The sequence below is a fragment of the Olea europaea genome, chromosome 18 (genome assembly GCF_002742605.1).
Source record: "Olea europaea var. sylvestris chromosome 18, O_europaea_v1, whole genome shotgun sequence".
In the NCBI taxonomy this organism is placed as follows: Eukaryota; Viridiplantae; Streptophyta; class Magnoliopsida; order Lamiales; family Oleaceae; genus Olea; species Olea europaea.
This window is the reverse complement of record NC_036254.1, coordinates 26,386,609-26,396,515: the sequence shown is the minus strand read 5'-3', so window position 1 is coordinate 26,396,515 and position 9,907 is coordinate 26,386,609. Positions and strand designations below refer to the sequence as shown.

At 34.9% G+C, this 9,907-nt stretch overlaps 1 protein-coding gene across 1 annotated transcript in view; it reads left to right on the top strand.

Moving 5' to 3' along the window:
* The first annotated feature begins 613 nt into the window (after positions 1 to 613).
* The window catches only part of LOC111366932, a 17,241-nt gene continuing 7,947 nt past the window's right edge, over positions 614 to 9,907 (top strand). Inside the window, exons 1-11 of the mRNA XM_022987615.1 lie at positions 614 to 880; positions 998 to 1,067; positions 3,126 to 3,168; positions 3,906 to 3,983; positions 4,124 to 4,208; positions 5,797 to 5,876; positions 7,960 to 8,017; positions 8,104 to 8,214; positions 9,129 to 9,186; positions 9,411 to 9,507; positions 9,661 to 9,696. Of these exons, the coding sequence (XP_022843383.1) occupies positions 718 to 880; positions 998 to 1,067; positions 3,126 to 3,168; positions 3,906 to 3,983; positions 4,124 to 4,208; positions 5,797 to 5,876; positions 7,960 to 8,017; positions 8,104 to 8,214; positions 9,129 to 9,186; positions 9,411 to 9,507; positions 9,661 to 9,696 (879 nt within the window). The 5' untranslated portion in view covers positions 614 to 717. The remainder of the gene's footprint in view (positions 881 to 997; positions 1,068 to 3,125; positions 3,169 to 3,905; positions 3,984 to 4,123; positions 4,209 to 5,796; positions 5,877 to 7,959; positions 8,018 to 8,103; positions 8,215 to 9,128; positions 9,187 to 9,410; positions 9,508 to 9,660; positions 9,697 to 9,907) is intronic.

Below are 9,907 nucleotides of genomic sequence, written 5' to 3'. Positions count from 1 at the left end.
ATCTTTGTCTTTTACCATACAAGAGGTCAATGTCATAATATTCATGATTTTGGAAGTCAAAGTGAAATTTAGGTCCTTTAACTGGGTCAAACTTAAAAGTACCCCGAAGTATATGGAGTGGGACAACTTGAGTTAAACCCAATGATTACTCAAATTTTAATATACAAGCTCATTCTATCACTGCTGTAATTTTACTGTTCAGTATTATCTCTTTTGTTCATCATGATCGTGCAATAATTTGAGGAGTTTAAGGGAAAAAAAAGTCGTACAAATCCAGAAATCTTTACATGTAGGAGAATGAACGATTAGAGGCATAAAATAAATTGAATCAACAAAACTAATACAAACATAACTTATGGATTGGTTTGAGCTTTGCTTTGGATCAAGATTTAATTACCTATGATTTTACTAGTTTTCCAACATAGTACAACTAGAACGACCTTAATTATAGGATTCCAGATAGAAAACTCTACAATTGATTAGAAGTGTTATTCAATAACCACAATTTATACGGTAGATGGTGGAATAAATGATTCCAAAAATAAATCATTATAATTGTACTCTTCTTTAAAGTAATATTATAATTGATACGAACAAGACCGCGATGTTTAAAAAGCGCATAACGAATAACAAAAGAGTTGCCCACTGTAAGGGGACTGCGATATTCCTCCTCTTCTCCACCTCTCTCCCAATTCCGGGCGATCAAATTCTACATTCATGGCGACCCCAACTAGACAAAATTTTCCTAACAATCAAATCTCAATTTCTTCAGTGAAATCCACTCTCAAAGTCTACTCCGTGCCTCTTCTTCTCTTTGCTCTCTCAATTTTCTTCCAGCTAATTGTCGTGCCCCGTAACTTCCCGACATCTCACTACGATGGTGCGTATTACACCCCGTTGTCCCTCTTTATCCGTGTTTTTAACCTCTAATGTGCTTATTATTTGCTGAAATAAAGTCGCTTTCTTTAAACATTATATAATTTTGATTATTTTGCAGTTTTGGGTATCCGGAAGTATAGCTCAATTGAAGAGGTGAATCAGGCATATGAGAAGATAACCTCCAAGTGGTAAAGTTCATTTTTATAGTCGTATATTATCATATAAAAGTGTGATTAGTCTTATCACATGGAGATTTTTTTGTTACTCGAGCTGTGAAGCACGTTATTGTGTTTATTGTCTTATTTGTTCCGTAAGTAAATTGAATAAACAAATTTGTTTGTGTACTGTATTGTTGTGTTAGAGAGGGGAATGCAGTGTTTACATTGAGGTATGAATAAATGCACTTTCTTTCTCCATTTTTTTTCTGGAGTTAGTAAAATAGGCTATGAATATAGTGGGGAATTGACTCGAACAGCAGAAAAGCATTTGTGTATCTGACTCTGGTTTTGAACTCTTTTGTTCAGGTTCTTAAAGTAGACTATAAATGTTGTCTGGAATTAAATTGAACACCAAAGAAGCTTCACATGATCAATGCTGATATTGGACCCTTTTGTCCAGGTTCTTAATTAAGCATAAGTTGGAAATTGATTTGGATAATGAAAAAGCATTTACACGATGGATTTTAGCCCCCAAAAATATAAAAGGAAATAGCTAAAGGTATACATAAAAATAAGAATTCCAGGATACTCAAACTCATATGATCAGTGATGTCAGGATAATGTAAATCACATAACGTAAATCACTAACTGCAGATTTAAAACAGTGGAAAATTAAGCAAAAACTGAAAGAAATTACAACAAAATTAAATTAACTATAGTACATCAATTAGATTATAAAATCTTCAATTCACTGATAAGACTTGGAAATCATGGGCAAACACATATATTTTCATATTGCAGTTATAGTGAATTAGGAATATCCAATTCTTTCCTTAGTATATCAGTAATTCCAATTGCAGTCCAGATTTTAAGGTCCAATCGGAGTTGATGGAGACTGTTTCTCTTCCAGTGAATTCAATCCCGCATCGCATGATTTGACACAACTGAGGAGTTTTAGTGTTCATTTCTGTGCTTAACCAATATCTTGAAGTTAGATAATACTTCCTTGTCTTCTTTTAAGTTCTGATTCACATTTTGGCTATAATTTCCAAGAAAAGTCGTGAATTGAGGAATTTTGCAACAGAATGAATCCGGGAACTGAAATCCCCCTGGAATTGAATAATATTGTCTCCAGGGAAACGTGCTAGCAATGTAAGTTGTTGGTGTAGTTCAAGAGGATTTGAAGTTGAAGGGAAAATGGGATTGTTGAAACACGTACTCAGGTTTTTTTTGGCTCTCTTGAGCCACATGTTTTTTATGTTCCAGTGTGCAATGAAATTCTTATGAAGAAATACTAAGCAGTTTTTGTTACACATGTACAAATTTCGCTTATTCCTTATTACACTTGTAAACAAATTGAATAAATTAAGTTGTGTTAATGAATAAATGAAACTTGTTGAAGTTATTTATTGCCTAGATCTCAGTAAAAGTTCGATAACTATAGACATATAGGATATTTGTTTGTTGATGTGGGAATTTGTGGAGCTAGTTTAAGGTGCACCACCACACAATCCTCTTGGGACAATGTTTTCAGGTAGAGGTGTGGTGTTGAAGTTTACCTTTTGCTATTCTTAAATGCAAACCTTTTTGTATTTATTTCTCTCTGCTTGGTTTTATTTGACTTCCCTTTATTACCCTTTCTATTGTGTTCACATGGGGAGCACATGTCAATTTAACAAATTTTTTGGACGGAAATCATAAGTAGGGAAAATTGTGCCTAAAATTAGAATGTTGGGGCTTAAATGCCCAGAGACAAAGGTTGGGGATGAAATTGCAAAAAGGGTAAAGTTTGGAGATAGCAAATGCAATCTTACCTTTTCTTATTCTCATGGATGCCACGTCCGTTTAACTTCTTGTACTTACGCTATAACATGTCTGATTGGCAATCTTGCATATAATTGCAATCTACATTAGTAGCAATATGATCTACTGGTGTAAGCTTATCAAACATCATGCAATATAAGAAATTGAATAAACCAATGACTAGATGTTCAGCCAAACATGTAGATAGTTGCTTTCTAATATTTTATGCAGCTCGTTGTTTTCTCATACCATAGGTTTCTTATAACTAACTTTACCATCATTCAGGGATTCAAATGTTGAAATTCTGCCTTCTGTTGATCTTATCGAGGTTTGTAATATATATTTGTTGCTATTTCTATAGAACAATTTATTTGTTTATATTGATATAAATCGAGTTCATCTGTGCTATTGAATTAAATTTTGGAACCTTTTCTTTAACAATTTATCTGTTTGAAAGTCTTTTGAGGTCTTTCCTTTAAAGAGTAGTGTCAGAAAACCAAGCTATGTTATAGAATGTACTAGTTGCCATTTTTCTCCCAAATAATCAAGACATGCTGATGTAAGCAAAAGCACAGGAACAATGAAAACATGACAAGCACCACGACACGATTGTCCTATTATTTATTGGTGATTCCTAGAAAGTGAGAAAATTGGATATCAATGACTCATTGATTTGCACACAAATCCCAAGAATTTGGACCAATTGATTTGAAATATCAAATATCGAGAATTGAAGAGATTGGAGAACTTCAAAATCTAAAATTTGTATTCTAATATGAGAATTGAAGAGATTGGAGAACAAAGTCTATAATTTGTATTCTAATATCAACTTCTCTACAATCCATCCTCTTTTTTTGCTTTTATAAGACAAATATTAATGAAACTTCCTAGCATAGTCAAACTTAAATCCTAATTAATAAAACATAATTCTTAATCACCCATAAAGTATAATTGATAATCTTTAACCACTGTTCTTGTTGAATATTAAGAGTGATTGTTCTTGTGTAAGAGGAATTATATTCTTACTGTATTTCAAATTTTGTGGTTGGATGTTTGGTTTTGCAGGTCCGGTATGCTTTTGAGCTTCTTACGAATAAGCTGTTGAAGAGGGATTATGACATATTCAATATCGATGAGCATTTTGTATGCTTTTTGGCTCTCATCCTTTTGCTATGGATCTTTTTTTTTTTGATAAATTTGTATCTTATCCAGCTCACATAATCATTGCTGTTTTGTATATATTCATCATATGTTCATACACTCTTAATTTTTTGACTTTGCAGCATATGATTGAAAAGGTCAAGGCACAACATACGGGGGCACGTATTTATGATATTGACCTTCCATTGATAAAAGCTGCTGCCTCTGGTATGCTAATAAACTCGATTTTTTTGTTTTTTTTTAACTTTGCAGTATATGATTGAAAATGTCTAGGAACAACATAACAGGGCAATATTTATGATATTGACCTTCCATTGATGTAAGCTACTGCTTCTGGTTGTTGAAGACAATCTATATAAGATAACATTTTTTCTTCATTGCCTATCTGGTGCAGTCAGGAAATGATAGAACAACTATCAAGACAACCAAGCATCAAATAAGGTTAAGAGTTTTAATTAATGAATAAGTAAAATAAAACAGAACTAAATAAAATTGGACACTAGCAAGTGAAATTCTATCAGGCTTCCTTCCATGAGTCTGCCAGTGGCGGGAATGGTTGGATTCTATTTGGGGCTAGCTGCATTAGTCACCCAGGTTGAGATGATTCACCCTCGAATTGGCAGTGACATCAACATCTGGATCATCAGGAACCTCTTTGTAATCCATGATTTCTTCAGTTGTGCTCAGCCAATCCAAGAATTCCTCCACGTCCTTACCACTATTAAATTCAGGAAGGTCAATTTTGAAGCCTGCTCCCAAGCAATGCCAATCAGGTTTGACGAAATGTTCATTCCTTCAAGCCCCCAACCATCTTCCACTCGCCTGTCTCTGCTCAAGGGTTTAAACAGGTTCTTTTTCGAGCCTCTATCCTCATCAGAGGGCCAATCTGACATGCTGCCATGCCCGGATTTATCTCCAGGCATGGACCCACCGTCGCTGCCATGGCGACAAGTAGTGTCACTGTGTTGATTATGGTGGCTGCGCATCATTGTCCACCACCACTACGTGTGATGCATGTCTTGCAACTGCCAGTTCAAGTCTTGTTGCTGTAATGTACATATCTCTGAGCTCCTTTGCGCTAGAGCTTCGATGGACTGACGAATCAAAGCTAATTCATCTTATTGTTGCCATCATTTGCCACGGCAACCACATACCACGGCGTCCTTGAACCCTCGTGTAGTCAAAGCTCTGTAATGCACATATCTCTGATATTCTGCTCGCTAGAGCTTCTATGGACCCATGAATCAAAGCTAATTCGTCTTAACGTCCATCATCTGCCATGGCCACCCACGACCTCTTATTCCATGGCGTCCTCGAACCATCTTCAAGAGTTTAGTCAAAGTTCTGATACCAACCGGCGCTGTCAGGAATGATAGAACCACAATCACGACAACCAAGCATAAAAAAATGTTGAATATAGGAGAGAAAACTCTTTATGTGAAATCTTTATTGCAACAAAAGTCCTCCTAATTATGAAATAAAATGGACTTTAAATACTATCCTACTCAAAGTGAAAGACAATAGAGTCCTAATAGCATTATATTAAATAATAAGTAAATAAAACCACACTCAAAATAAAATAACACACTAGCAAGTTGAATTCGATCAGGCTTCCTCCCATGTGTCTGCTGGTGCAGGGGTTTGGTTGGAATTCTAGTTGGAGCTAGCTTCATCACCCTCCATATTGATATAGATACTCCTTCTCATTCATTACCAAAGTTTTATGAGTAATCAGTTATATCTCTTTAATAATAAAAATAATAGTAATATTTGATATCTGTGTCTATTACTGTAGATCTTGAAGATGTGTTCAGTGTCATCAACTCCCAGAATTTTTCATCCATGTTTGAAGATGACAAGGCATTACTAGTACAGGTGTGTCTGGTTGCTGTTGTACGTTGTACATTTCTTTTTTCTGTGGCTATAGTTCAGTTTTACTTTACGTGGCATCGTTTTTCACATTGTACAGTTGATTTCTAAACTGGAAACTATTATATCTTTTTCCCCGATTAGAAAGTCAACTCTTTTTTTCTCTTTACCATCCATTTTTCAAGATTATTTTTGTAGGACAGTGGTTATTTAATAAACTGAATTTTAGGCTTCTCGAACCTCAGATACTATACATTTAGTTGGCTCATAGTAACAAAGAAATTCTCCATCAATTTCTTGATAATACTTAATTAGTCCTTACAATGAAATTTATGAATTGAAATATTAAGCTGCAGCTATGAAGATGAACAAATGTCTAATACTGTTCTTAATTTTGATGGAAATTTTGGATAAATTTCTCCACATATATAATTTGAGCAAGTAATTAGGAGTGGTAATTTTGCTGCTCGTGTCACGTGAGACAGGTAACAGGCTAGCTCAACAAGAAGATACTTTTGCTAAACGATTGTTGTTTCTTGACACAAACCCAACTTGCTAATAAACAGGTCAACACTATTTGTTCCATTAACACATTTACTGGCATATTCTTACTCGGTTGTTACGGTGCTCATGACCTTTTAATTAAGAAATGGAAAATATTTAGTAAATAGCCCATTGTTTGGCAGGGTAATGGGTTAGAATGCGTTAAAAATGGGTCGGTACAGTTGAAGACGGCCAATTAGGGCATCAATTTGGTTCATCGACTCTGGCAGCCACTGGCTTGGCCGTAGCCTGAGCCAGCCCGCAGAGCTCGTTGAGCTATATGAGTTGGTTCGTGTCATAGGCCATTTTCAGCCCGTGAAGAACTAAGCCTTCAAAAAAATTTTAAAAATAAGGTAGCTACATGCTGCCTAGCTGCCTTTGCGCAGGTAGCAAGCAAGCCTACAGGCAACTAAAAAAAAAAAATTGTTAGCCGGCTCAGTTTGACTGGATAAAACTCGAATCGAAAGCTCAAGTCGAGCCTAGAGTTTTTGGCCGAGCTAAAGCTTGGTTCAGCTTGGGTCAAAAAAAGCTAGAACCATTTTTACTCGAGCTGAGCCTGAGAGTTAGCTTGACTCGATTCATTGACATCCTTACGGTCAACATGACCTGCTAGTTTACATGCATATCAATTCGTTTCCAATGGGGCAATTATGACTTGATACGGACACAACATACAATTTTCATCTTCAAAACGGATGAACCCATTTTAGACACATCCGGTCTCCCTAAACCCTACACGCTAATATCATAGAATAAGTTCCTAGGTAGAACTACCAAACTTTGTAAGTATTATTCATTGTTAGTGAAGTTTTGTGGTTGTTTTTGAATGTAATTAGAATAGATGAATCTGCAGGAGAAAAATGAAGAGTTGTAAGTAGAAGTATGTAAAAGTTTGATGGTATGAAGATTGTTCCATGTACATGTACAACTACAATCTGTAGCCTTACGGTTTACATGGAGAGCTTTGAAAAGGATTCTTTTCGGTAGATTTTTGAAATTTTACTGAGGTTTTTATACTATATAACCTTAACGAAGCATTGCTTTTCATAACCAATGATGAGAATCCAGCATGAAGGCATTCATCATTTATCCATGCCTCATCTGCCAAAATATAGGCAACCCTGCCCTTTTCCCTCTTTGAGTTTTGATACTTGATTATTAGATACTTTACAGCTTATGGTTTTTTTTTCCCCCCTCTAGAAGCAGCCAACAGTCTCAATGTCACTTGATATTTCAAGAACTGTTGAAGGATTTGCCTACTATTAAATCTATATTTGATGTGTGTCTTAGGATATGCCTTTATTTCTCATGTCTTCATTATTAGTGCCAATGTGTCAAAGCCTTATATCTGAACTATCACTTTCAGTAGTATCAGCAGTTATTTATATATTTTTCAAACCATAATATATTTGATTGTGAAGCACTTCTGCTGTGTTGTTCCAAAATATAACTTGCTGATGCCCTTTTTGTGTTTCCGCTCACTGCAATTTGATACTTTTGGAGGATGCTCATTTTTTCTTTGAACCTGTTATTTATCCTGGCTCAGATTATTTCATATGGAAGCAATCGTTGTGCGCAATTTTCTGCTTACTGGAAGAGAATTGGTATGGCATCATCCAGTTATATAAGATATATTTTTACCTAAATTATCACTTAGGAAGCATGATTTACGATTTTTTTTTGGGGTTAGTTAATCTGCTAGATGGGGTTACAAATACTGGAGTTGTTGAACTCGGTGATGTTCAGCTTGCTGTATATCTAGCTGAGAAAAAATCCAGCGCTCAACCTTTCTTCAGAAATGGTTAGTGGCACCTGTTAATTAATTTAACATTGTTCTCTTCCACCTGAATCAACATGTTACTATTGCCGATTTTTTTCCCTTGGAATGTGTCATGTACCGTTTATTACGTTTTTAAAGAATGGTAACGTGTTTTCATGATAAAAAAATTCATGAATTTACTCTTTTGGAAACACTTGACCGTCGGTAAATCTTAAGATTATTATTGACTTAGAAATATTTGTCTATCTTTATCGATTAGTAATTTCTCCAAGTGCATCATGGGCTACCAATATTTTTTCACGAATGGATCTTGTTGATAAGGAGATGCTTTGGCCATTTTACCTGCTAGATTATGATCAGCTTCTTATAGGTTGCGCTCTTGCATGGATGTCCTTTACACCCTGATCTGTTTACGAGTGATCTAAACTGACATGAGATTCACCTATTGGAAACAAAAAGCACGTGTTGGTGCTCATAGAGGTGGATAATTGATCATTGCATTATGGTTTCAAAATTTGGAGCTTGTTTGGGGGAGTTATGGCATTATAAGAAGAATAATGCATCACTCTGAATAGCATGGACTGTCAATTTATGGTGTTCTTTTAAATTAAATGATCTAGCATTCACCTTGACTAAAATATGTAGCATTTTTTAAACAAAATGTGATAGTGTTATTTTAAGTTAAAAGAGTGTGGGTGTTGGATCTCTGTACTTGAACAAGGAATTTAGTGTGTAAATATATACATTCTTGACTTCATGGAATCATTTGTATTGTTGCTGATTTATGTCCTATAAAAAAGTCATTCCAGTAATAGGATATTGTATTGCATCAGAATATGCTTATTGTTGTATAAACCAGTTGCAGCCATCTATAAATCTCCATTTTTTGTCCCTATTTATTGATGATCATGTTTTCTTCCACTGGGATTTGCTAGGACTTCCAGCCCTCGTGTCTTTTCCCCCTGGGTGTAAAAGTTCCAGTTGTCTTCAGAGGTGAATTCCCTCTTTCAATAAATTCCTCATACTAGCTTACCGAATTTCAGAATTTTTTTTTATCCCTTTCATTTTCAAGTTTTCTATTGTAATTCTTCACGTGTTTTATACTTTCTTCCTGACAGTTTAGAGACCCAATACAAAATTTTGTGTTCTTGTCTTTGGATTGAGAAAAATAATTAATGTCTTAGGATTGAGAAAATTATAATTATTTTTTTCACTAGGTACAATGGTGAGCTTTCTGTGGATGCTATTACTGATTGGTTGGCAACAAGCATCCTAAACCTGCCTCGAATTCTTTATTACTCGAAGGAGTCGATGGTAATTATTGCATTCTTATTAAACTAGTAAAATTAACTTTTCTAATCTGATAGTTCCATTTGTTTAATTTATATGCAAGATGATTACGATATCTATCTTTTGGTTTAATGATTATGACCGTCGACATTGATGTGAAAGTTTAATTCTTTTCAGGTGCATAATTTTCTGGCTAAAAGTAAACCTCATAAGGTACATTTTTGGTTTGTCTTATAACAGAGACTGCTCTATTGTATTGATTTAACTATTTTTTTAATTTCTCATGTGTTGAGACAGAAATGGGGGATCAACATAACTCATTTTGATCATTGCTGCTATGAAATTTCCAATATGCCTTCCTGATGTGACAATTTGAAGTTGATGGTTTTTGCTTGAAAGGAGACCTTTAATTATTATTATTATT